Source organism: Typha latifolia, chromosome 3 (assembly GCF_019914945.1).
Source record: "Typha latifolia isolate L0001 chromosome 3, TyphaL0001v2, whole genome shotgun sequence".
Classification (NCBI taxonomy): domain Eukaryota; kingdom Viridiplantae; phylum Streptophyta; class Magnoliopsida; order Poales; family Typhaceae; genus Typha; species Typha latifolia.
The window spans coordinates 15,997,908-16,025,724 of NC_133088.1; the positions used below are offsets into that span (position 1 = coordinate 15,997,908).

General features: G+C 38.1%; 3 protein-coding genes across 7 annotated transcripts; 2 read left to right on the forward strand and 1 right to left on the reverse strand.

Moving 5' to 3' along the window:
* Positions 1-3,506: 3,506 nt before the first annotated feature.
* On the forward strand, positions 3,507-12,358 carry LOC140784917 (auxin response factor 12-like). 4 transcript variants are annotated; one of them, XM_073132535.1, is made up of 15 exons: positions 3,507-3,901; positions 3,982-4,097; positions 4,190-4,288; positions 4,373-4,429; positions 4,520-4,672; positions 4,778-4,862; positions 5,839-5,929; positions 6,025-6,189; positions 6,267-6,389; positions 6,585-6,660; positions 7,227-7,374; positions 9,006-9,982; positions 10,053-10,243; positions 11,441-11,553; positions 12,097-12,358. In XM_073132535.1, the coding sequence occupies exons 1-14, from the start codon at positions 3,859-3,861 to the stop codon at positions 11,529-11,531; spliced, it is 2,415 nt and encodes an 804-aa protein (XP_072988636.1). In that variant the 5' UTR covers positions 3,507-3,858; the 3' UTR covers positions 11,532-11,553; positions 12,097-12,358. The 4 variants fall into 4 exon arrangements, with proteins under 4 accessions (XP_072988636.1, XP_072988635.1, XP_072988638.1 ...); XM_073132534.1 differs by having other exon boundaries at positions 3,508-3,901; positions 4,517-4,672; XM_073132537.1 differs by lacking the exons at positions 3,507-3,901; positions 3,982-4,097 and having other exon boundaries at positions 4,213-4,288; positions 4,359-4,429; positions 4,517-4,672.
* A 258-nt stretch (positions 12,359-12,616) lies between these two features.
* LOC140784920 (protein SLOW GREEN 1, chloroplastic) lies at positions 12,617-14,261 on the forward strand. Its single transcript, XM_073132550.1, has one exon. The coding sequence runs from the start codon at positions 12,890-12,892 to the stop codon at positions 13,898-13,900; it is 1,011 nt and encodes a 336-aa protein (XP_072988651.1). The 5' UTR covers positions 12,617-12,889; the 3' UTR covers positions 13,901-14,261.
* A 238-nt stretch (positions 14,262-14,499) lies between these two features.
* On the reverse strand, positions 14,500-27,547 carry LOC140784916 (uncharacterized). Of its 2 annotated transcripts, XM_073132533.1 has the most exons (15): positions 27,391-27,547; positions 26,002-26,562; positions 24,718-25,878; positions 24,185-24,509; positions 23,688-23,943; positions 23,370-23,586; positions 22,285-22,631; positions 20,957-21,490; positions 20,294-20,712; positions 19,506-19,900; positions 19,021-19,368; positions 18,687-18,924; positions 15,806-18,393; positions 15,512-15,651; positions 14,500-14,949 (listed from the first exon to the last, which is right to left on the reverse strand). In XM_073132533.1, exons 1-15 carry the CDS (start codon positions 27,502-27,504, stop codon positions 14,664-14,666), a joined length of 7,929 nt encoding a protein of 2,642 aa, XP_072988634.1. In that variant the 5' UTR covers positions 27,505-27,547; the 3' UTR covers positions 14,500-14,663. The 2 variants fall into 2 exon arrangements, with proteins under 2 accessions (XP_072988634.1, XP_072988633.1); XM_073132532.1 differs by having other exon boundaries at positions 19,506-20,712.
* Between the last annotated feature and the right edge of the window lie 270 nt (positions 27,548-27,817).

Genomic DNA, 27,817 nt, shown 5'->3' on the forward strand with positions numbered 1-27,817 from the left:
TGTTCTTGAAATATGGTAAGCCTTATCTCTCCTCAGATGATGTGACAGACGTTCCAGAACTAATAATATTTTAATTATATTTAGAATGTAAGAATAATTTTTTACTTGTTCCAAAATAACAGTAAAACACTACAATTATCTAATTCTAATTATAAAATATAAATATTATTTATCAAAATTACGTTTTATATTACACACTAACTCAATTACTAATTTACTGTTGATATCTATTACATCAATTTATTATAATTTTATAAAAAAATAAAAAAAATATTTGTTTAATCTTTTTTATTTACTTTATATGATATTAAAGCTAATTATTACATTCTTATTTTAATATACAAATAAATACAATAATAGTTATTCCTGAAATAAATATTATATTATAAAAATAACAAATATATATATATATATATATATATATTATATAATGGACCTTATTCCTGAAGTATACAAAGACATTTCATACTTAAAAACCGGAGTTGCATATCTAAACATACATACTTAGAAATAGATATTGCATATAATTCATCCGTCCCCTATAAAAGATATTTATATTAATTTACATAAAATAACCTTCATTAATACTTCTTATTCTTAATTTTATGAATGTCCTATCAAAAGAAACGACCAAAATCAATTAAACATACAAATATTAAAGCATAAAAGAAAAGGGATATTGTCAAAGGGCCTTGGAGGTATATTTATAACTGGGCCGGATATGGGCCCAATTAGATCAGAGTACAAAGTTTGCTCAGCGACTCCGGCCCGGCCCATTTCTATGAACCTTATGAGCAATTAGAAGATATTTTTCTAAGTAGAGGTCCAATAAATTCAATGATTAAAAGATTTAGAGACCTTTGGTTATTAAATTCAGTTCGATTATTAATTTGTTAATTTCTTAGTGCGATATCATGATTGCAACGCAAGGTGGCCGCATGCCAGGAGACAAAGGTAGTCGTACTTATAATTTTCATAGAGACAACTTAGGAATATTTTAGAATTGAAACGAGGAAAACAAAAGAATTATGATAAGATCTCCATTAATTTTTTTTAAATTTTTTTTTGATGAATACCACTATTTAATGGCCCATGTAATGTTGCGATAAAATCTCTTTTAACAGGAATCTAACAAGGCCAAAATTTGGGCAATTATTAAGCTAATCATGTTGCTCTTGGAATCCTATGCACCATGATAGAGGCATCTAGCTTTTTTGGATCGAACTCTTTGTGTTCCAGTTATCCTTATAATTTATTTTAAAATTAATAAATAACATCGTCCATTTTAATTATATTATACATAATTCATCTATTTTTATTCATCATGAATTGAGCAGCACTCTAAGTTAAATTAAATTTAATAACTATATTATGTTATATCTATTTATCAAATGATAGACAGTGTCTTGGTTATTTTTATTATAAGACGAGAGTTTTATTTTATAAACGGCTAATTATATTTTGATCCCTTTACTATTAATTTTTTTTATTATTTTTATCACCTCATGAGAAAAAAATAGACATATATATATTTCTTGAATTATTTAGTTTTATTATTAAGATATTTTTTATCAAAATTTATATTAAAAAACATTAAAAATTAATTAAGTAACTAGACGGTAATATATATCCATACTCTATGTATCTCTATTTCTTGTTTGAAATTTCTTTTTCACATCTTTGCATCATCGCTTCTTTTATTAGAGAAAGATTATAAATGAATTTTAAAAGAATTAAAAAAATATCAAGTTATAATTTAATATTCAGATAAGTTATCCCAGGAAAAGAAGAGAAAGAATATTTTTATCTATCCATTAGATATTTAAGTAGTTTATGAGAAGTTCTTAAGAAAGTGAGAGTGATATTAACCAAACAGTTGGCATACTAAAATATAATTAATTAATTTATAGATATCAGGAAAGAGGGTCTTATTTATAATATAGTAAGGTAGTTATTTGTAATCATATTTGATTTTAATGCTGGGGTTCTCATGTCAGGGTTCCCAACACTCGTAAGCCCAATCCATATCTTCTTGTACCACTTCTCCGTGGGGTCACATCGACATCCAGCTTTTAGTTGAATGGGGATGGGGTGGAGCCTCTCTACTAGTTTGGAGATTATACAACAACTAAGGAATCATAGGGTGGTCATTAATCTACAATATGGTGGGGCCATGAGAGAGCTCCCCTTCTTAACTTAGATTTGCTACATCTTCTTAGTGGGGGCAACTTAGGTAAGGATCTCATCATTATAACCCAAGGTTTTTTTTTTTTTTTTTTTTCTCTTTTCTTTTCTTTTTCCTGACACGAACCCACTATGCTTTCCTTTCTCACTTTCTTACCCCTAATTATTAGACACTAATAAGTAATTACTGGATGTGATTAAGATAATTTAGGATTTTATTTGAGGGTAAACTGGCGGACAAGAAAAACCAAGTGTGCATGCTCCTGCGGCCAATCGGGATACTGCCAAAGTGGGATGTGTACAGTAAGTGCAAATTGTTGATACTTTGACTGCCAAATTCCTCCTCCCTCCCAGCGCCACCTAAAAATCCCCACAAACATAGGAACAGTAGTCGTATATTCTAACTCATAAATTAATACAGACGACAGCAGCAGCAGCAGCAGCCACCAGCAGTAGCAGTTGGCCATCTTTAAACCTACTAAACCTATGGAATAATCTAAGTCGGATCTCGGATCTCCATCCTTAAACCTCGTCTTAAAAGCTAAAGCGAGCGTAATTAATTAAGTGGGAAGAGGGGGGACACGAGTACGGCGAGGTGGGGGTGGGGAGCAGGGGGTCTGACTCGCTTGTTCGCCACCACCGGCTCAGCTGACCCAGTCCTCACGTGAACCGGGTTCAGAGTTCCCAGAGATTCCGTACTCCGCCTCGAACCGCCAGTTTTTACGAGCTGAGCTGAGACGGAGGTCGGAGGGGCACGCGTGGCCCGCTCAGCAGTCATTGGGAGGCGCGCCCTCCCTCAACTTGCGCTCCTCCGCCGGTAACCTCACACTCCTGACTGCTGGCCCACTCTGGACTCTGGTCCCCCGGTTCGAGTCTCATGTAGTGATATAGATACTAATTCTGGGTTGGGGGCGGGGGGGGGGGGTGGAGGGTATTACGGTAAATCCAGCTTCCTTTCAGTTGGAACTTGGAATTGTAACGAGTAAATAGTACCCCGAAAGCAGGAGTTTATTAAATTAATCCTCGTAAAGGTAGGAGAGGCCAAAGGGGGTGAAGGAAGGAGAACGACCGGGGTCTTTTCGCCAGTCGATGCCCGTACGACCCCAGTGACTGACAGCGACCATTTTAAAAGGGCGCACATGCCTCCGGTCACATCAACCACACTACGGACGGCTGCGATCTCTGATACGATAGCTCGGACGGTCGCGATCGGAGACGGCCAAAATCCACAATCTTTCCCCTTTTCCCTATCCCTCCCCTGTTTTTTTTCCTCGTTTTAGAAATAAATTATTGTTAATTTCTTCCTCCCTTTCTCTTTTTTTTTTTTAACGACGAGTGGTTCTCTTCTTGGCGTTCTCTCACACACACTCTCTCTCCTGCTTCTGCGTCTCTCTCATCTTTTTCGCTACTTTTCACCCTGTCGACTTCCTTGGAGCTTGAGCTGCCCCCCATGGCGATCTCTAGGAACGAGAGCTTCTCCGAGCTCGGATGATGCCTTCCCACGCCCAAGCGCGCTCGGTTCCAGTGGGGTCTCGTCGTTCTTGATAGCAATTGAAGTGAATCTTTCTTGTCTTTACGGAGTTCTGCCGAGTTCTTGGAGCTTAGGGTTGTGGTTTGTTGATCGAATACTTTGAAGCTCGAAACCTTCGATTGAGCAAGCTCGTTGCGCAGACGATGAATCTTTCTACGGTTGGTTTTAATCAGCTAGGGGAAGAAGGTACGAATTTGACGGTTCTTTCATCTACTAGAGACTGCTTACAACTTCTTGAGCGAAATCACTTTGGAAATTTGCAACAGGGGAGGAGAAGAGATGCTTGAACTCGGAGCTCTGGCACGCGTGCGCGGGGCCGCTTGTTTGCTTACCGACGATTGGGACCCGGGTCGTCTACTTTCCTCAGGGTCACAGTGAGCAGGTAACTGGTCGAACGCCATTCTCGTGCGAGGCTCCTGCGAAAGTTGGAATTATAGGTAGCAAATTAAGTCATGCTTATTTTCCTTAAATCAGATCGCTGCGTCGACGAATAAGGAAATCGAAGGGCAGATTCCTAATTATCCAAGCTTGCCGCCGCAGCTGATTTGCCAGCTCCACAATGTCACAATGCACGTGAGTTTCTGGTCCCTTTAATTCATCTGGGGCTTTGTGTGATGGATTATGGATCTAGAATGTTGGATAGCTTTTATGTTGCAGGCAGATGTCGAAACAGATGAAGTCTATGCACAGATGACACTGCAACCTTTGAGCTCTGTAAGTTCAATATTAGGTCGTTCTTGATTACTTGAGACGTCGTCTTTAATATTGCACGAATTTGAGAATAGCTGCTAATTTGTGCAGCAGGAGCTAAAAGATAGTTACTTACCTATGGAGATGGGTGTCATGAGCAAGCAGCCGACGAATTACTTCTGCAAAACTTTGACAGCTAGTGACACGAGTACTCATGGAGGGTTTTCTGTGCCTCGGCGTGCAGCTGAGAAAGTGTTTCCGCCTTTGGTGCGTTGAGAACTTGGAAGCTGTGTGATAACTCTTCTCAAAGTTTGGTTGCCAGAAACATGTAGTATAAGCTAACATGAAAGTGATGCTTCCACTTCGTTTTAGGATTTCACTCAGCAGCCACCAGCGCAGGAGCTTATTGCACGGGACCTTCATGATGTTGAATGGAAGTTTAGACATATATTCCGAGGTAAGGAAAAGGTGGGCAAATAGAAATCCTTCTTTACAGCGCTTGAGGTCTTGGGATAGAATAACCGGCTCTGAGTAGAAAGGTTCCGACATTCAGCAATGTGCTATAATAGGTTGGTTGCATATGCCTGAGAGAAAAGTCTGGAGATTTGATATTACTTATACATGCTATGTAAGATGGATAAAACCATCAGATTGGAGAACTTGAGATAAAAATTGGTGACCTTTGATCACATATATTTGCTAGACATGATGGACCCTCAGTAAGAAGTTTGAGGGGAGTATGATATGGCATTTGGACTCATGACAAAAGTGTTCATATTTGGATGGGACTAGGATTTGGAGAAGCTGCAACCATGTTCCCAATTCGCAATCCAATAGTGAATAATCTGGAGGATCAATTTAGATGGCCTATAGATTTCAGAGCATGCCCCAGTTATTTATGCCCTGGGAAAATCAAAACCTTGTCTATATATATATATCCATTATGTTTTATGGTATATGGTCTATTGATCATCCATTCTTTTGTTCTAAAATGGCATTATGAGCAATAGTGGTCTTAACCTCTACCTGTAATTGGAGTTTTGATTAAATTGTTGCCCCTTTATATTTGTCCTTCCTGTTTACATACTCTGACCTCGAATCTTCTATGAGGAATTGATATAATATTGCCTACAAGAATCAGTTGGAAAGGGAGCCTTGAGGTATATGAAGCTCTTTTATTCAAATCTGAGTGATGCCTTTGTAGACCTTTTCAGATATGTTCTCAATGTCGACCTTGTTCCTGGTTATGAGCTGCACATGCCGACAATGTGTCTCAATGCCTAGTGGATAGGTCAGCGTAGGTTGCCTATGATAAAAGAACAGGCCATGTTCCTTGTCCGCTTACTATCTTACATGCTTATGTAACAAAAGAAAGAGATGGCATGACGTTTGTTTATATTTTTGGTAATTCTGCTGTATCTTTCTTATTGCAGGTCAACCCAAGCGGCATCTTCTCACGACCGGCTGGAGTGTATTCGTCAGTGCCAAGCGACTTGTTGCTGGGGATTCTGTACTTTTCATATGGTCTGATGTCTTTCAACCGTATATTCTATAATGGTCATGGGGCATAAGGATAGAATATATTTTTATAACACCAATATGTTTGACCTATGTTGTAGGAATGAGAAGAACCAGCTGTTATTGGGAATCCGACGGGCTAATCGTCCACAGACTGTAATGCCATCATCTGTGTTATCAAGTGATAGCATGCATATAGGACTTCTAGCTGCAGCAGCTCATGCTGCTGCAACAAATAGTCGCTTCACTATTTTTTACAATCCAAGGTTACAACCAGTTGGAATCCTTTTGATGTTTCTTCTTTTCTGGAGGAAAGATATTTTCTGAGGCAATCCTTTTGCAGGGCGAGTCCATCGGAGTTTGTTATACCACTTTCTAGATATATTAAAGCAGTATTTCATACTCGCATATCTGTTGGGATGCGATTTCGCATGCTTTTTGAGACTGAGGAATCGAGCGTTCGAAGGTAATGTGGCATATCGGGCCAGAACCATTTAGTTTGCTTAGGACTCTTTTTCAGTTGTAAGATTACATGCTCAATTGCTACTTAACTTATGTGACCACTTTGAGGAACCAATAACATTAGTGGTTTTGTACTTTACTGCTTATAAATAACTATTGCCAAGAACATATCGTAATGTATGTTTCATGCTTAATCAAGGTACATGGGCACAATTACTGGTATAAGTGATTTGGATCCCTTGCATTGGCCGAATTCTCACTGGAGGTCAGTCAAGGTACATATTTTCTTGCACTGTTATAGATAATTTTGAATTGTGTGTTAGTATACATTTTCTCTGGGAGAAGCTTTGCCCATAAGAGCTAAGTTTCTCGAAGAAAAATCAATAGGATAATTTTATAGTGTTACGTGACCTGTACACTTGTTTGGTATAAGTTCTAATAATATTTTTCTCTGCATAGAATTATCATCTGATAAGTTGGGTAACTCTTTTTAAAAATATTATGCAAACCTCCCCTCTGAAATGCCCCTTTCACTATTCATCCCTCTGATAAAATACTGCTTTCTGCAGCATTACACAATCCAAGAATTATTTCTGTAAAATCCATAGCAATCAGTTCATGTGTTGATGTTAATTTATTAAGTTTGTCATTGTTGCTGTCTTTGTTTGTCCTATATTTGTTGACTTCACATAAACATTAGGTGGCTACCAATTATATTTCAACTTTCTAGACGTCTTGTGGTGGCTTTATTTGAAGTTTTAAGATTTTATCATGGTCTTCTTGTAACTTATCAAGATATTATGCTTATTTTTGAGCTAATATCACATGTAGTACAATGCAGGTAGGTTGGGATGAATCTATGGCAGGTGAGAGGCAACCCAGGGTGTCCCTTTGGGAGATTGAGCCATTAACAACGTTTCCCATGTATCCATCACTGTTCCCTCTTAGGCTTAAACGTCCTTGGCAGCCTGGATCACCATTTCTTCAAGGTCCTTTGTTGAACTCTAGCTTCCCTTACTTTTGCTTTGGGTTCTTTGTATGACATACTTCTATCTTAATCTTTGATTTCTTTTTTTTTTGTTCTTTCTTTTCTTCAACATCAACTGGTGGTTAATATTTTAAGAAACCCCATTCACACCATCCACTGTACTTATAAGCGTCTCATCTTAAATGAAGAAAACAAGATTCTCAAATTTGTAGACAAGCCCTGGCCTCTAATCTTTTGTTTAGGTAACATATTGAAGCAAATATTTTGAATATTGATATGTTACGTTGCTGAGACGAGCTGTATTTCATGGTCATTTGATATCATTATACATAAAAGGTGTTCCAATATGGCACATTATTATTGGTGACAATAGACTTTTATGATTTTAAGTTTATATAACCTGTTGTTACAGGGTTATATCCTTATGAGGATATGTACCCTCTTTACATTATTTAATCGTTGGTGTTTCCAGTATTATGTATGGTCTGCCAAATTTCCAATGTAGTAGGGCTAAATTTTCGTTACTCAGCAGAGTTGTTGACAAATAAGATTAAACAATTTTGGAAGCTACCATTTAGCTCCTCCTGTGAGTTTTAAGGAGAGACCAGTTTTTGGAGGTATTGGTGGTGGCTTAGTGTGATAGAATCATAGCTAGATTCTCAACCAGGAAAAATAGCACGCAATAGAAGCATCCTCTAAGCTAGATAGTAGATAGATTGCTTATGTGAATCACCTCCCGAGTAGGTCAACCCTTGTACGAGGCTCACTATCTTGGTCAAACGAGTATAGGGATCAAAATAGGATAGATCACAATTAGTAAGAAAAAAGTCACAAGGATGTTAGTACACTTGTCTCTGAATCTAATAACTGATGAGCCCAAAATTTCTCCTTTTGTTTCCTTCTCTTTTCCATCTCTTCTCTTCTCTTCTCTTTACTCTTTCTTTTCTGTTTTCTTGGTTCTTCGCTCTCTTCAATGTCTCTTTTGAAACAACATGAGCTGCTATAAATATCTCGTCCACCTGTCTCTCTCCTGGAGTCCTGGTTCACTTAGATGTTACGTGAGAGGTGGCCATGTACTGGTGGGCTTCTCTTGAGGTGGCTCCCACATTGCTCTTCAATAAATTTAGATTTCCTTCTCTCATACAAATAGAGGAATATATCAACAAAATATGCTTCTTCGTTGGATGCTATATGGTAAAATATGGAAAGGAAAATCTACATGCAAAATCATGTGGTTCACAAATATTTAATTGAGCTGCACATTGAATTCATAGCAGTTTTAGCTGAATGTAGTCAAGTTAGGCTGAAACCGACGAACTGGTGGACTCTTGGATCAGTAGTTCATAACAGATCTGTTGGCCTGAAATCTTGATTTTTTGTTTTACTGCAGCTTTCTGGTTTTCCATTAAATCACCGGTAACTTTTAGTGTGACTATTTGTTCCATTGGACTCATTCGATGTTCCCAGGTTACAACTTATAACTCCAAAAGCAAATTGTTTGATCTTTAGTTTGCATGTCAGTTATGGCTGTTTTGAGTCTTCCTTGAACGTTTCCATATGGAGTTATTTAATGAAAAAAAATATCAGGAACAAGTTTCAGCAGATTCATACTTTCTCATCTTTATCTCATAGACAGTAAAGAAGATGAGAGCAATTCTCCTGTATGGCTGAAAGTAGGTGCTGGAGAGCGTGGCATTATCCAATCTTTAGGTTTGAGCCCCTGGATTAAGCAGATGGCGGAACCATTATTAATGGGGAATGAGCTTAGTCAATACCAAGCCATGTCTACTGCAGCTTTTCAGGATATACGCAGTGGGAATGCTCATGCTCTGAAGCAGCAACTGGTACACCATCAACAACCCTTTCTGTTTCCCCAAGAATCTGGTAGATTTGGTGTCCCAATGCATCAACAAATTGCTCAACAGAATCCTCGACATCTTATCGTTCGTGATCAGACACACTATGCATCAGAGAACCACTTGCATTCTGTTTCAGAACAGCAAGTGCCTAACACACATAATGAACAGCAATTGCAGCTTGTTCAGCAACCACAAACTTATGCAGAGACATTTCACATTCCCGGTTATCATATAAAGCAGCACCAATCATCTTTCCCTTCTCAATTGTATGACAAATCGGTCTTTCATCATTCAAGCTTAAACTTTTCATCAGCTCCTGTACCTAGTTGTGCCCAGGGTCTGTTGGGACCCCACTACACTGAAGGAAACAACATATCGAACATTTCAAGACTCGGTGAATCCATGATTAGCCAACAGAACCAGCAGCTCTGGGAGCCAAATGTCACAACATCACAAGTCACTCCTTTTGGTAGCACAGTTCTTCCTTCATTTTCTGGGAAGGAGAGCTCTTTGGAAACTGATCGTCCAGATCCGCATAATCTTACAATGTTTGGTGTTAGCAAAGATCCACCCGCTATTCTCCCTTATACAGTACCTAACCTGAGTATGAATGCCCCTGGCAATGATGCTTCTGTGGTGCCATATGCTGGTACTACTTTTCAGAATTCTTTGTATGAGCACTTGGAAGCTTCCTCTGGATTCCTGCAAAATGCAGGTGATGCTGATTCCCAAATCCGGACATTTGTTAAGGTAAGGACAGAAATAAGGTGCTTTGTGATACTGAGATGTAATAAACTAAAATTATATTTCGCTTATGCAGGTTTATAAGTCGGGATCAGTTGGGAGGTCCCTGGACATTTCTCCATTCAGCAACTACAATGAGTTACGTGAGGAGCTGGGTCAGATGTTTGGTATTGAGGGTCTTTTGGATGATCCTCTTAGATCAGGCTGGCAGCTTGTATTTGTCGACAGGGAGAATGATGTGCTTCTCCTTGGCGACGACCCTTGGGAGTAAGAAACCATTTAAAGTGCTTTACTTAGATATATAATTCTTTCATTGGTGTGCTTTAGCGGCAGCAGAATGTGCATGTTATGAAATATCTGCTTTCTTTTCTAACAACTGTTTTCAACTACTATTTCATTGTAGACCTCTGTTGGTTTAAACTTTAAACTAGCTATGTGGATGTTTTGGAGCCTCTTGTTAAGAAAATTGTTTTAACAGATTCTCGATAAGCTAGGATATATCACGGGAATATGGAGTGAGGTGCATATAATTATTTCATGAAGTCCAAAGCAAAAGGAGGTCCACTAGGATAAGTAAATATTGTAGAGATGAAAGGTAAAACACCACAGAATGAGGATTACTTTGTGCATCATAACTTTCCTCTTCCTCAGACTGAGTTTGGTTGGTCAGGGGTATAACCCTAACTGCTGAAGAGTATTTATTTAGAGTTAGAACTCTCTTTCTGCTCGGATTAATTAACATAATACTCTTTCAGATATATATCAATAATTTTATTTGTATTCTATGTAACTTGCCTTTTAAGTAAATATGTATGCTAAAATATGGTTGCAAAGCATACTATTACCACAACGTAATTCCTTGCAACTTCTCATGCGCACAACTTAAGCATCATGAGTCTTGTTTCTTGAAGTCCTTTGAAAAGCTTTTAAGTGCTTCATGTCCTCAACTGTTGCTAATCTCTTTATTGACAGAAGGTCATGGAAATTTTAATAGACATGGAGACATAAGACAAAACATTTGACTTTATCTTTTCTGCTCAAAATTCCTCATGAAAAATTATGACGTACAGTGGAAAATAATATATTTTGAGTGAGGTCTTAGAACTTTGTAAAGCAGAAGTTCTATGACCATGTTACATGAAGTATCAGAATGCCAGTGTAACGGGAAAAGGCCTTAACTCGTTTCCTTTGATTGAATTACTGTACACATTGCTCAGTCAATCGAATGGCCATTGCCCCAGCAGACTAAGCTGAATTTTAAACTGCATTGTGGTTTCAGAATCAATTATTTTTTTCCTTGAATAGAGCTGGTATGTGTACCGGATTCACTTATTCCTGACTAGTGTAATTTTGATTCTTTGTGCACTTTGGATATACTCACCTTTTATTTTATTTAAGATCTAGATGTCATATAGCTAGTTTACTAACTACCATGCATTTTCTTGCTTTTGGATCTTAATACAGGTCATTTGTGAATAATGTGTGGTACATTAAGATACTATCTCCTGAGGATGTGCAGAAAATGGGAAAGCAGGGTTTTGAAACCTTCTGTTGATCTCAATTCGGTACTGTGATTGGTATGCTAGATAAATAATAAAAGAGTGAAGATTATTGCATCTTATATGAAGTCATCAAGGCTCGAGTTATATTCTTCTGTTTATTAAATTCCCTTTTGCTTTTTTACATGGTAATCAGTAATCTATGATCTACAAAATACCAATTATACATTGATACGGGTAGCATGATTATACATTTCAACTTTCAATTAAGTACTGAGAGATCAGGAAATGGTACTGCATTTGACAATAATTTGACAGATTTCTATTCTCATACTTTGATTAAATTATGCCTAGATACAGACTATCACGTGTACTTTTAGTTGGAGGTCTCTCATTTTGGTTGTCTGGGAAGTTAATCTAGAATTGGACTGGTGAGTTCCCTAAAGTATGATATGGAGTGCCGGTTCCTGGAATTGGTTTCCATTTTATCTAATAATCTAGAATCAAGACTTGTTAATTTTGTTGCAAATTGTTGTTTGCTTGTTACGGATTTATTGAGCTTAAAAATATTTGGTGCTCATTTCACGTGTCTGATGATTTATTCATTCGTTGCTTTTGCAGGTTTAGATGCAATCTCATGAATCTTGGCGCACTTTTCTGAATTTGCTAGTTTAGGACAATGCCGTTCTTGAAGATTCACTTGTGTATTACATGAGTGAAACATTTTAGACTGATGAAACTGCCATGTCTTTGAATACTAGAGTAATGTTTTGTTATGTTGCCAACTAATCCTCCGTGGTACCTGGGAAATTGCTCTTTAATTTCCTGTAGTAACTATTTAGATTCAGCAAGTATCTACTACTGGGATCCCTCTCTATAGTAATTCTTTGTTGCATTATGCTCCAGGCAGCTAGAACTTTTGTGCTGTCCTGGTGATTTTAGTTATATTAGAATATAAAATATAAAAAATATTGTTCTCTATCAACTTAAAAGTTTGGTGAGTTCTTATAGTATCAGATCTCTCGGAATCTCTTAAGCTCAGAAATGAGTGAGTAGTGTGAGAATATAAAATATAGAGTTAATCATTTTTAGAGTTAGTATTTGTTCTTTTTTGAGATCATTTACTCTTTAGACCTCAATCAATGCTCTGTGTGGGTAGGAGTTCTCCATCCACCAGCTCTATGTTTTGTTGGGAGATCAACTACCTACTCTCCAGTTGGAATTGTTCACGGTATCTTTTGGCACGAGGTTGACCAATGCATGAGAGTTGATACACTCAATTTCCCTCGTGATAAACGATATCGAAGCTATACTTTGAAATTCCGCAAAGATCCCTCATTTGCCCATTCTCGTAACGCCCAGAATACTCCGCGCTCTCAACCCTAGAAGACTACCTTCCCCTGAAGCCCTATCCATGGATTCCCTCACCGGAGCCGCTCCCGTCCTCACCGAGCGTCTCTTCCTCTCTCCCTTCCGTCCCGTAGTCAAACACTCCTCTCCTCCCAAAACCCTTCGATTGGCAGTTCCACTTCCTTCCAAACCACTGAGAGTTTCTGTTTCGACGATTAGGGCTTCCTCCACCTCCAACCAGTCGAACCCTTTTCTCCGCACCCTCCGATCCACCGCCTCGGGAGCCCTAATCCTCGCCGCCACCTTCGCCGCTGTGCTCTCCGGTAAGTTTTCCCCGCCACCGGCGAGGGCCGAACCCTCCGCTTCCTCGCAGGCGACGGAGGAAAGGCTCGATTCTTCGGACGAGGCCGAAATTAAGACGAACTCGGACGATTCTCCCCTCTCCCGTCTCCTCGACTCCAACCCCGAGAACACCGACGCCCTCCGGTCCCTCGTCTACGCGAAACTCGAGGCCGGGGACGATGCCGAGGCCCTCTCTCTCCTCCGCCGCCTCATCGACGCCCGGCCGCCGGAGACCGAGTGGAAGCTCCTCGCCGCTCGTCTCCTCAACGAAATGGGCGACACCGCCGAGTCCAGGAGACTCTTCGAGGAAGTCCTGGCCACCGATCCCTTATCTTTCGAGGTCCTTTTCGAGAACGCTGTCCTCATGGATCGGTGCGGCGAGGGCGGCGCCGCTCTGGAGCGGCTCGAGAGCGCGCTGGAGCTCGCGAGGGACGGGGGCAACGAGAAGGCGGCGCGAGACGTCCGCCTCATCATTGCTCAGATGCAATTCTTGCAGAAGAATGTGGAGGATGCGCTTACGAGCTACGAGGAGTTGGCCAAGGAAGATCCAAAGGACTACCGGCCTTACTTTTGCCAGGGAGTGATATATAGCTTGTTGGATCGGAACAAGGAGGCGAGGGAGAAGTTCTTGAAGTACCACGAGTTGTCGCCTAAGAAGTTTGAGGTTGATGCTTACTTGCAGACGCCATTGTCGAGGATGAGGCTTTTCGGGACCGATGACTCCAAGGTTTGATCGAAGTTGGCGTCTTTCTTTCCAATTCAGGAACTGGAATAAAATGACAGTAGGTAAGATTGCAAACTTGATGCCTCTGGTTTTAAAATTTTTGTAGGGAGAAAGCCCATAATTAGGGGGGGGAATAATAGCATGTTGGAATGTTGTTTAAACCTTTGTCCTGCATCTTGAGAAGGAGATATTTTACATGTTACGAACCACACACACACACATTTAGTTCAAGATATTTGTTTGCAAGTGGAATCTGTTGGACTGGCTAAGGAAAAGCTCCGAAGTACTAACCAGGTTTTGCTCGAATGTTTTGCCTCAGTATATGAGATGGTTCTACTCTTGTTTTGAATTTAGACTTTTGACAAACTTACGACATGTTTGTTGTGATCTCTTTGGTTAACTGTTAGCTATTTGTGGAGAGTTCTAACTTCTAAGCCTTCTATTGGTAATGACGAGGTTGGAAGAAACCTCTCCTAACCACTATAAGCTAATCCCAGTATGCTACCAAGGCCTTGTGGGAAAAGTAAAAAAAATCCTGATCATAGCGTTGCACATTAGAGTTGATTCAATGAGAATGGATGTAGTACTTTCAATCACAACAAGAGAACTTGCAACAGGTAATGCTAATGTTACCAATCTGATATTTGCAAAACATACAGGGGTGTGACATTCTAGTTAAACAACCATATCTCAGAGAGCAACTTAGAAGATCTTTATATACATACAGATAATGACCGGCTCTGTTTTCATACAAACTCACAAGAGTCTGGCACTACTTTTTCTTGCCTTTGCCTTTGCCTTTGCCTTTGTTCTTTTTCCTCGATTTTTTGTTGCTCTTCTCCTTGTCAACCTTTGCCTCAGCTTCCTTGGCACTTTCAGACGGTGCATTTTCTGGAGTGTCGGGGCTCTCTTCATCACTTTTTGAAGCCTCTTCACCGATTTCTTTGTTCTGTGAAGATGAGGAATGTTCTTCATTCCGTGGAGATGAATTCATGGCGAGCTGCAACCTTTGCCTCAAATCTTTCCACCTTAACTTTAGGTCCCCTGCAGCCCCTTGCCTGGTAGAAACATGTTGTTGCTATAGTTAGACTACAAAAAACTGTAGAAATCTTTTGAAGAAGATTCTGACACTTTTCTATTTGACCTTTTGGACATTTTGCTATGCATGGCTTACAATTTACATATGATGGTACAGGGCTATTTATGTCTGCCTCCTGGAAATTCTACCTTTTGTTTTGTGTTAAATTGTATTGTCGTATTTTAATCAAACCTGAGATCTTGCACTTAAATTTCCACCGACCTGATATGCTCAAAATGTAATCGTGGATACAGCGATATAATATACTTAGGTGTCCACATCACATTGTTCCAACTCAATTTGATGCCCATATGCAAAGTATACGACACCCTCCACGGAATCACAGTTGGGAATCTTAACCACGTAATAAAGATAGCAAATGCTTGCCAATTGAGTTCAAGAACCAAGACAATATAAAAGATAGGAAAACAGACAAGGATATAAATAGACAACATAAAAAAAAAAGAAAATTTTGATCAAGCTTATTTTCCATATTTGCTGCTGAGATGTTAAAACAAATAACACTGTAATATTTAACATACCTTTGAGTGAGTAGTCTAAATTCATCACAGGCACTCCTCATTTCCTCAATTAAATGTGGGTCGAAGTCTTGTAGAACTTGGCCTTGCTTTAACTGTGATAGCGCAGTTTGAAGAAAATTGACAACTTCCTCTGCATCCCACTTGAAAACCAAAAGGTTAAATAAATTAGATAGCAAATTCATTTAAGGTTAATTGTCTGCGAATAAAAAAGCTAACATATGAAAAAAGAAAAAAAAGATCTAATAAATTCCTGATGCAGCTGGTGAATATCTCATATGGTGCTTTATTATTTACCTCATCATGGGTAAGAAATGCTTCAAGCTCCGACGAGTGCTTGTAGTTTTCATGATCTTTATGTTTACCTCTATTTCCGGTCTCCATTTCCTGAATTTTCTTCACTGGACTACTAGTTGCAACTATTTCAGAATTCGTCACCTCAACTTCAGTACTAGGAGAAGGGTTTAAGCTCCGTTCTGGTGGTTTTTGCGAAGACCATTGGCCCTGAACATTTCCTGGATTCTTGGGAAATAGCATCGCAATAATTTTGTCTCTATTCCTTATCTCATCACAGGTGGTGATGACAGCATTTGCCACTACTGGACGAGTTCCTGTGGAAGTAATCACCACTAGAGGGTTTCCAACTCTTTTCAGTGCATCAGCAAATGCTTCTGAAAAGTGAGGTCTATTATTTCTACTGGAAAGCATAGATTGATGGATCTTCTGAGAGAATTGTGGAGGTAAATCATGAAGTATTTCACGGTAAATGAGAAGGTTTTTAACTGCAGAAGTATCCAATCCAGTGTTCAGATATGTCAGATAGAGTATGGTGACTAGTTTCAGTACCAATTGAGGATAATAAGCTGTCGGCATTGAGGAATTCTTTATCCACCGGCGGAGCTCAAATTTGTTAGATAGAAGCCTCTTAACAATCACAATTATGAATTCCAGCGATCTCTGGACAGGAATATCTAATGGTGTATCACGGATTGCTATCAAACAGCCATCCAAATAGCCTTTACAACCATGGCACCTAAGCATTTCGACCAGTAAGGATTTTGTGCAATATAAATATCCTCCAGATCCTTGGCACGATGAGGCAAAAAATAGAAGGCACTCAACAAGATATATGAAGCAACCTGGAGATATGTAATCAAACTCATGTATCCAATCTGTGGTGAATGTTACTTCTAATGCTTCATGAAAGTTTGAGATTAAGGAAATTCTTGCAAAGCCAAAGCCTAGAAAAGTCTTAAAATGATCCAGAAACTCTCTCCATTGTGGCATTTTGTTCAAGCACACCTTGATTCTATCAAATAACTCATCAGTTAACCCTCCAGTAAGAAGGAGCTGCATGACCACTCTACCTATCTGCCCATGGCTCAAGTTATCATTTCTTGGTTTGAGGTTTCTATCAAGGAGATCTTTAAGCAACTGCTTAGCAACCCCATAGTCATGCATAAATAATATACTCTGTGATGTTCCATCTCTACAGTTTTCTGTGAATATTATGTCTGAGAAACTATCTTGGCACCAGATAAAGAGCTTGTCTATCCTTCCACCATATTTTGACGGAGATCCTAAGTCTCTGATAAACTTTGCAATTTCATATATATAAAGGACGACTCTCCCTCTTGAGTATGGAGATATTACCTGTTTTGTGGAAAATCTAACTAGCAACTCCAATCTCTCCAGTACCATGATACCAACAGAAGATAGTTCTTCAATCCAATAAATTTTAGCGCGTGAAGTATATTGATGAACATTCATTGAAACTTGTTTTGCATCACTCTGCAAAGCAACTTTGCCAATATTTCCAGTCCAACTTGCTTCCTTCTTTAGCACAGTATAGAAGTAGTTATCCTCTTTTCTGACTCCCAAGAATTCAAGACAGAACTCCTTGAATTTTCTAAAGTCATCTCCCTCGGTTGATTCAGCTTGATCAAGAGATGATAGAATTTCTACCACAACAGCTCTCCACAAGTTCCAGCTATACACCAATGTTTCAATAGAGACACGGTTTTCATACATCATCTTATTTACATGTGCCTCCACATCAATGATTGCTTCTGATTCAAGGAAATATTTAGAGGGTTCTGACTGGAGATGGACATCAAGTATAGTACGGGAAGCGAAAAATTCCACCCGAATATCGCAACATTTACGTGCTTTGATCAAGTGGATCGACATGCCCATGAGAGTTTTAGGCATGTCTCCTAATATTTCTGCAACTGAACACACAGAATTATAGAAATCAATTGATACCTCTTTAGCTAGCAGTTTTGCTTTGGCCAGGAGGTCCTCCTTTTCCATGAATTTTTTGAGGGGCCACCCTTTACTTCCGGCATCCCACAGTGAGTTCATAACCACATGAAATATGATCAACTGCACAGCCTCCTCCAAGAAACCAGCCTTCTCAAGCATCTCCGCCTCTAATAGAGTATTTCCTTCACTTCTTGAAATGTTGGCAGCTTCTAAAAAGTTACCCATTTCAGCCTCCACTGTCAGCAGTTCGTTTAGAAGTTTCCTGGGCTTCAAGAAAGACCGAATCAGATCCATAGATCCGAAGGCCCTAACGAATGACATCATACATTTAATGTCTCCAAGTTCATAGTAGTGGAGGGCACAATTCTCCAAATATGAAGATCTAACTTTGTCCAGATCTCCCTCATTCTGCTCATTGAAATGTACTTCTTCCTTCCATTGTTCTAAATATTTCAAACCAATGTCAAAAAGTTCTCCCTTAGTGCAAACGGCTATACACTTCGACAAACACTTTGCTTTAAAATATACATCAGCAGCAAGTGACCAGCATTTCGCCAGAGCAAAGCAGTCTCCAGAATCTTCAAGCTTTGATGTGCCACATTTCTCCAAATAAATGGTGCCTGATATGATACCAAAAAAAGAATCTAACGTTTATGTACCATTCTAACAATTCACTCAAAGTAATGAAACTAGTTCTTATGGAAGGAAGTACTTAATTATAGTATTACCCTTGTAGGTGGACAGAACTCCAAAAAAAATTTAACCTAGAACGGGTCTCCTAGTCAGCTTAAACAATAAACAATCCAAACAAATCTTTCATACTTCACCAAGCATTGCGTTGAGAAGATGCATAATAAATCATGCCAGAAGCTTCACATGTTTACAGAATTAGATTAAAAGAAATATGAGTTACCTGCTTTCCTGAAGTCCTTCAATTTAAAATAACAAGTAGCAGTTTTCTCAGGCTTGCCAATTGCCTCGTAGATTTCAGCAGCGTTAACAAGTAGAGTCTCACCCATATTTGAGTTTGTAGAAATCACACGGTCAGCAGTCGCTACAAGGCCAGCTGCTCTAGCCCACTTCTCTCTATACTCATCTCCAGCCTTTCCAAAGCACATACTGGCCATCTCATAATGCTTTTCATTAAACAACTGAAGAAACAAAGCCAAAACCATAGTCCTCAAGAAATTAGGATAAGAATACGACTGGACTGATACTAATAAAACAGAAATGAATATGCAACAAACCTTGATACCGCGTGACCTCCAATCCTCTGGACTGCTTGCTGCCCGCATGCCCTGCACAACAGATGAGTCCAAGTGTCTTGCTTCAACAAGACATAACTTCTTCCAATAATCAAACATGGGTTTACAATATTCATCACTATTCTCACAGATCCACAGCCTTTGTCTCGCACGAGTAATAGCAACATACAATTGCTTCAATTCTGAACAAAGAAGATAGTGCTTGGCGTCATCGAAATGGGGAAAGGCCATACAGGGCTCAAGAATATCATGATTTTTCATATGCTCGTATACAACTCTCCATTTATTTTTCAGAGGGGATGCCCCAAAGAAATTATATAACAGAACATCCTGCATATACAACGATCATGTAAGGCATGTGATAAAGTTAGCAAGACATATCTTAAGTGATTTTCTCTTCTGACTAATTAGGGAATTAGACAGTTGAGATGGTACGGGAAATATAGTTATATGTATTGGAAAATCACCTGGAATTCGAGGCCCTTGCATTCAACTATTGTAAGAACAAGAGCTTGCTTTCCGATAAGTTCCAGAATTTGCCTTTTTGCACAATCATCACGTACCAGTATGACTTGTTCAGCTCCAAATCCATTCAGATTACCATGTTCAGCTTTGCTTTCTCCAAAAATAGTTATGATAGCATTCTCATCACTACTGGATTCAAGCAATATAGGAGCTTCTCCATATATTGAGCTGGTTTCTGGAAACATTTTGTCAACATATAAGGGGAAAAAATTGTATAGAAGGTCCATTATACTCTGTGCCAAATTCAGAATACCACAATGTGTTCGGAAGTTCCGAGTTAATTGGAAAATATCTGTGATGCGGAATTTCTTTTCCTGCTTGTCCTCTTGATCATGACCTGTAATTTGTGAAAGGAACTCTATATGAAAAAGAGAACGGATATCTTCAAACCTGAAATCAATTCCCCTAGCAATAGTCTGGGCTGTGTCCCCAGCAAAAGTGAAACCTTCTGTAAAGTTCTCACAAACATATTTTAGAAGTGCTATCTGTCTCATGGTGAGGTCCTGAACCTCATCAATATAAAAAAAATCCAACTTATTACCCAGAAAACCATCACAACTAAGTTGTTTGTGAAGGTTATTGACAAAATCTGACATATCAAATTCTCCATTCATTCGTTTTTCATTCTCATAATCCATGAAAATATCATATATTCTCTCTCTAATTTCACTGTTCAATGATGAAAATCTTTTATCAGATAGCATGATATACTCCTCTCTTCCAAGTTTACCTTCATGACACTGGCCTGCTTGGATTCCACCCTTTATGTGAGAAATTATCTGGGTAAAAACAGTTGATGGATCAAGTTTTTTTGTGAGTTGTGCATTAAAATGAGGCCAATAGGACTGAACAAACTTTTCAAAATCAACTTCCTTACTTCCGATAAAAGCTTGCAGTGCGAGAGACTTTGAGACTCCAGTTCCAGATGAAGGAACTCCCCATACACCATAAAATTTATCAAAAAATGAAAACCTTGTGGTTCCATCAAGCATCATCAAGAATTTTCGGAACGTAATAACCAAGGGATAGTGTTTCTTTGATAAGCTGTGAAAACTATCAGGAATATCAGAAAACTCTTCCAGCTTATCACTGATATCATGCATATCAAGAGAATTCACAGTTCCAGAAAAGTCATCACCAGTAACAAAGCTGATGGAAAACAAAAAAAGTGAAAATAATTATAGATGGAAAAAGATAGATAAATAAATAATTTGTACTGGACAGTCAGAAATCCTATCACTAGAAAGGCTATTTCCATGCTCCACACAAGTCACCAGGTCTCATGGAATTTACAAGATTTGGCATCACATGTAAGCCATATAACAAAGTTTATTAATATTTCTATATCATAAATTCAAGGCCTCAATAAGTAACTTAAATGGAATCAACAGACCTTCTAAGACGGCATATGTGGCTCCTTATGGCTGAACAGAGTTTTGAACTAACAGTAACAAAAATCTGCTTCAGGAATTTTCCTTCCGTCATGTCCATATCCATCCTTTGTACAACGTCCACGAATGCAGCCTTAGAAAGGCCAAGATTCCCAAAATCGAGTCCTTTTGATCCTACAAAATACTGTTGTTCCTTCTGTATCAGTTTCATTGTCAAAATAGTAGTTTTCCCAGTCCCAGACCTACCCAGTATAAATGTACTAAACGGAAACCGAATTACGTCCTCTTCCTGATCAGTCAACTCAAAGGGGACATCCAACTCTGATCCATCAGAAGCTGTCAGCAAGTGTTTCACTATGCCTGATGATAAAGAATAGAATTTCATCAACAGCAGACTATCACTGACTTTCGAATTTTCCATTACATTCAGGGTTTCCAAGTTGCTATCATCTGCCACATTTGATCCAAGTTTGGGAAGTCGTTTATACTGCAAGATATCATGTCCAGCTTTCCAACTTGCAGGTACCTCAATGTTCCTGTCATACATTATAACACAATTATGCCAGTTGTCAGAGTTGCAGAATCTTAGACTTCTCATATCACCATCAATTAATCTCATCCGTGGCCAAAGAAATTCATTATTTAAAATCTGGTACCAGCTAAGAACAAAAAAAATATACAACTTAAAGTAGGGGTTCTAAAATCATAATTCTCAGAAATATTAAGATTAAGCAACAAAAAAGGAGAGGTAAACTCAAACCCCAGTGGTGAGGTTCAACCTTTCATACTTGTTAAATATAAAATAAAAAAACTACAATTCTCTTAACTGCTTAAGATTTTCGAATAGTTGGTAAGTTAACATGGTACTAGAACAGAGGTCTTGAATTTAAATCCTATCAAACCCATTTGTTATTCAAAATATAAAAATCTCCACTAATTCAAATTAAGTCTTCTCAAGCTTATGAAAATGCCTCAACTCAAAAGTGGGGAGTGTTAAATATAAAATAGAAAAGCTATCGTTCTTTAACGGTTTAAGTTTTTAGAATAGCTAGCAAGTAAACATTTATAGCTAAGAAATTGAGATGCTCCTTGGATTCACTTTACCTACATGACCACATCCATAGCAGGATTAGTACTTGTCTATAAGATTTTTGAAACCATCAATAACTCATTAATTGAAGCAAATAATGGTACCACCTTGCAGAGAGCAGCTTGTACAAAAGATGATGCCAAATAGGTATAACTTGTTCAAGGGTAAAAAGATTGAACTAATAAAGCAAAAGTTAGAGAGGCAAATTAATTCATACAAAAAACCCAACTTACAACTTACCCCTCAATGCATACTGTTCTGCAGTGGCCCACATAGTCATCGGTGTACATTGAAAATACATGATCAAGACGTTTAACAAGTTTTTCAATCTGTGCTAGAGGTAGAATGTCCCAAACCCTTATAACCTGCATATATTTTTCATGTTTCACTATGTCAATACTCCATATAAGATGAAGCGCTCCGACCTTGTATATTCTTGCAAGCTGAAAAGAATCTGCAAAATTACGATTATGTCTTCTCGACCGGCAGCCGCTTGCAAGTCTACAAAGCATTTGAATGACTTCTCTTCTGAGTTGTATTGATTTCAGTCTAGTAAAGGACTTTCTAAACTCATTACTGAAAAGTACCTGCTCATTCCATTACAATATTGGTCACAAACATTTAACTGGAAAATAATGTACACAAAGGAAATGAAAAGAAAGAAAAAATGATCTAGTGATGGGAACTTTCTTGGTAATGTAGTGCATAATAAAAAAGTTAGGGTAGATTTATTGTACTATAGTGCAATTCACACAAAGCGATACAGTCAATTATTATGGTGGGATTTTGCTTAGTTTGACACCTTTATATGCACCCTAATATAAAGAGTTGAACATTTACAGGTAGGAGTTCTTTGCAATTGTTCTGTTTCCATTTACTACACAATATGGACTGGACAATTTCGTGAGAGATGATTTTGATACTAATTTGTCAAAGATATGTTCATTTCTGTACACGTGCATAACTATGGCAAGACTCTATTTAGAATGATATCTAAAACTGTATTCCAGAATATTAGCTGTTCGAAATGTACCTCACTAAATTTAAATAAAAGCTTTCACAAATGATAATTTCCTAAATGCTAACATGCACAATTTCACACAAAATTTAAAATTTCCAAGTTTTCCATTGTCTATCTTTATGATATCTCATCAAATTCAAAGACCGATGCCTTTTACACCTATTATTTTACTCTATCTGCATCAGTCTCTATGCTGAGAGCATTAAGGTCTTAAACAAACAGCGGGTCTGAAAAGCATTACTCAAATTTATCGATTGCTTGAATCACTCAGTATTAAATACTACAATGCCCTTTCATTGCATACCTTCCATCTAGCATTGCTTAGAAGCATGGAATCTGAATTGAGCAAATCATCAAGTTGATCAAGTTCATGCTTTACATGTAGTATTGTTTTCACCAAGCCTGTGTCATCACTGGCATTGAATAAACACTTACGGTTCTGTGCGTCAAGAATGAGGTCTTCCCATATTGTTCCACTTCTGGACAATGTACTAGCATTTCCCAAAATCCAGAGACAGTGTCTACAGGAAATAAAATTATTTGACACAGAGAACTTATGAGGAAAGATGATCAATCATAATAAAGTGACATTTATATACTACAATCATGAATAGGAGCATACTTAGCCCTTGTCAAAGCAACATTTGTTCTTTGGTTGTCAGCAAGAAACCCAATATTTCCTTTGCTGTTGGACCTGACGGTTGAAAGTATAATCACATCATCCTCCTCGCCTTGGAATCCATCAACAGACTTAACCCGTACAACAAAACCATCATAGGAGTCGTACTTGCCTCCCAGTTTTTCCTTAATTTCATTAACTTGGGAAGCATATGGAGATACCACACCGATACTAAGCTTATGACGTATATTATCCCAAGCTGTAAAGAGTCAATAAAAGTAAAACACTAATGAGAGTATACATTGATGTATAAGCTGTTTGAATTGTAACTAACTAAATATGCAAACATCATATTAAACTATGTGGGTTTGCAAATGGTGATCAACTATAAATAAGTGGTATGCAAATTCTTTGCCAGCATCATGGTATTTTGAATAAGAAACACAAGGGCAAGAAGAACAAGTGAGAATATAAGGTATTAACTTAAAGGACAGCCATACATTTGAAGAGGATTCTGACTAAATACAATACGATAGCAACTTCAACCATGTTTTTCCGGCTATGTCCAATATCATCTGATTCTTCTCTTCCATCAGTGATGTTTATGAAAGAATAAGGACCAAATATGAAGTCCAGAAAATGATTATTGTAACAAGAATCTTTGACATTTGGGCCATCTAAAATTTTCTTCTCATAAATCATGGTATTTGGAAATAAGCTGATATCAGGGTGCATGCGGTATTGCATATCAAGAAGATGCTTAACAAAACCAAGTGAGACCAATCTTTCAAACAGACTGATTCCGAAACCAGCTTCTTTACAGACCTAGAAAAAGAAGCATACAAAAGAGAGTTAGGGACACCAACATAAACGATGAGGAACTAGCCTTTGTTACAATTATTAAATTATATAAGAAATTATGTGTAGATAAATGTTTCAAATAACAACCGTCGGTCTAAGTGGGATATCCGGAAATGAGAAATATCCAATATGCCGTAGCTGTATGCATGTCAACAAGTTAAAATAAACTAACCTGACTTTTTACCATAGAGCGCAATTGACGTTCATCCCCCACTAGAACAGCATGCTTTAACAGATTAAGACGTAGTGGAATTAACAGCTCACACTCCTTAAGTTGGGCAGCTTCATCAAGAACTAAAACATCCAGAGGATCCATCTCCACATGATGCAACAGAGAAGAACTCGACACAGTACAGAAAATAATAGATGCACGTTGAATGCAATAATTACGGATCGAACTTTTATCAGTAGCATGGGGAACCAAAAGGGTGCTTTGAAGAACTTTTAATAATTGAAGGCATTTAACTCTTGCTTCATCCAATGCTTTCCCTACAGAAGATATAATCTTAGTAGAGCTAGATCCACTCTCAGGTGGTAAATGCTTGGATTCTGAGGTCCCCAGTGAAAAGATTATTTCCACTTCTTCATTAGTCAGATCTGTATTAGATAGCAGACCACTGAATGTTTCAAGCAAATCAATAAGGGAAAGCATGTTACTAGCATTCTGATGAGAGAAATAGCGTCTAGGAAGATGAATCATCAAGTTCCTTAAGCAATTTTGAAGACACGGAACAATTGCATTGAATTGTTTTCTCCAAAAATCTAAAAAACTCATATTGTCTTCCATGGTACTTCCATCAAGAAGCACATCATACTGAGTTCTGCAATCCTCAAGTATGCCAATCATTGAAGCTATCCTATTTCTCCATCCAGTTGATGGAGCAAAGCACTCAACAAGCTGATCGACACGATTATCCAAGAAGACATCATGAAGTTCATCATCAATTTCCATGCGATCCCTGTTTCCAAATAGCACAACATCTGCCAACGAATGATAACCATTTGAACTACTATGTTCATGAAAATGTTTCAGCAATTGAAGCAGCCGACGGCAAACTCCAACTACAGCGATATTTGTTGGAGCACATGAAAGAGCTCTGCATTTCATATGCATGAAAGCCCATAGTATAGCACTTATAGTCTTTGTCTTCCCTGTCCCAGGTGGACCCCATATAAGCTTCACTTCATTTGAATGCTGGCATCCAATAGTTGAAATCACATCTTGCAAAGCATCTGTTTGCGACTTGTTAAGATTCATCATCTGTAACTTGTCTGAAGAAATAATAAACTCATAACCACTTTTCTGAATGCAGATATTACATTTATGATCAACCTGCCATGAAATAGAAATATCAACTCATTAACATAGCAAAGAAGCCATATCATATAAATCTACCGATGGAACAAAAAGATACAATAGTTTATCAGTGAATAGACAACATTTGGTCATCAATACCTTGTTTGGCGAGTTCAAAACCGATTTGATTATACCAAAATTGCTATTCATGCCTGTATTAAAATGAAGTGCTCTCCATATCCTTATATTTGTCATAATATTAGTAAGAAAAATTGCAAATGTATACTTATTAACATCATTTTCCACATCAATAAATTTTGAAACTTTCACTTTGTACCCTTTCAGAAAACTGTCATCCATAGAAACCTCAGTGACCATTGCCATACAATACGTAACACCATATCTGTCAAACTCTTCAGGAGATTCAGGTTTGATAGATGACAGTATGAAAATGTCTCCATTCCTTGTCTTGTATGTTTCACAACCAGAAGCAGATTCATTATCCCAAAAGTCAACATCAACGAAATAAAACAATTTTGGCAGCGATTTTTCTATTGATGATGGCTTTGCCTCCTCTATACACTGTATCTTAGAATGAGGGGCTTCAGAGATGGACTCCAAGCAAGAGCACAACTCTGAGCGTGTTTCTTCTATTAGAGGAGCTACATATGATTCGAAGTAGCTCTCGATAGATAGAAACGTATTAGGTATCTTTTCCACCTGCAATGTAACAAAGAAGAACCACAACTTATTAGATCAGGCGATAACAGATGATACAAAGTCTATTAAGACAATAAATAGCGTATAGATACTAACTACAATAAATAGATTAGCTAAAAGCATCATGATAAAATCGACTAACAAGAAATTTTAACAGAATGTGCACTCATTATAATCAACATAACAAAAATAGTAAAATAGAGTCCAACATGGAATTTGGCAGTCAATAAGTAGATCAGAATACAATAATGCAATGTTTTTTTTTCCTTTTTAAAGGAAAAAAGGAAATAGCAAATTGACATTCAATGCCGATGTAAATGATGCCTGCCTGCCGCCAATTTTAAAAAAACTCATATCTAACTCCATATCTCTTTTCTTTAATATCAATTACTGTGAAGCTTTTGGCAACCCTAGCAGCATCAAACTTATAGGCAGAGTAAGAACGCAAGGAGACGAATGATTATGAAGAAGTCAATAAGAAAGAGTCATGCACCCTTAGATAATTTGAATTGGTTAGGTAATTGATTCAGCCAAATATAACGTATGATATTAAGCAACCGTGATGAAGCTTGTTCACTTCTCAAGCAAAACTTGCAGAATTATCACTCAAGTCTTAACCCAAGAACAATAATAATAATAATAATAATAAGGAATAGTGAATAATGCAGCACGGCAAGATGACTGGCGGGTGATTGGAAAAAAAAAAAAAGAAACCGCGTTCCAACTTGGGTTTGGAAGGCTCTTGAGGTTCTTCGTAAATACTTGAAGTACTTCTTGCTGCTTTGTTTACGCTTATAGTAAATAGTAGAAGCTTTATATTACTGTAACCTTGTGCTTGTAGAGGCCATCGTCAAGAATGGATTCAGTCGACCATGAAAGCACCACATCCCCCAAATCCCACCCTGAGATTCTATCATCTTCATCAACTCCTCTCCCTCTCATCTTTCACTTCTCATCAGACTGTTACTCCAACTGCTATTTCTTGTCTCTTGTCTCTGCTGCGCGCTTTAATAGAATTTGCGGTTGACCACTTTGGAGTGTGTAATAGAAAAAGGTATTAAAGAGGATTTACTTGCCCTGGAAGCAACTAATAAAGAAAACAAGGTGCCCTTAGCTTTCCACGATGGGAGATGAGATGATGCATCTTTGGGAAAATGCAATGCACTCGATGGTTAGATGAGATGATGCATCTTTGGGAAAATGCAATGCACTCGATGGTTAGATGAGATGATGCATCTTTGGGAAAATGCAATGC

Excerpts from the sequence above, each read along its gene's own strand:
- LOC140784917 (XM_073132534.1), top strand. The coding sequence starts at position 3,859 with ATGAATCTTTCTACGGTTGGTTTTAATCAGCTAGGGGAAGAAG. Across the intron at positions 6,661-7,226 it reads CTCACTGGAGGTCAGTCAAG|GTAGGTTGGGATGAATCTAT; the intron begins GTACATATTTTC and ends AGTACAATGCAG. Across the intron at positions 10,244-11,440 it reads CTTGGCGACGACCCTTGGGA|GTCATTTGTGAATAATGTGT; the intron begins GTAAGAAACCAT and ends ATCTTAATACAG.
- LOC140784920 (XM_073132550.1), top strand. The coding sequence starts at position 12,890 with ATGGATTCCCTCACCGGAGCCGCTCCCGTCCTCACCGAGCGTCTCTTC.
- LOC140784916 (XM_073132532.1), bottom strand. The coding sequence starts at position 27,504 with ATGAGAGGGAGAGGAGTTGATGAAGATGATAGAATCTCAGGGTGGGAT. Across the intron at positions 21,491-22,284 it reads AGAACAGTATGCATTGAGGG|GAACATTGAGGTACCTGCAA; the intron begins GTAAGTTGTAAG and ends AATGTATGACAG. Across the intron at positions 20,713-20,956 it reads CACATATGCCGTCTTAGAAG|CTTTGTTACTGGTGATGACT; the intron begins GTCTGTTGATTC and ends GTTTTCCATCAG.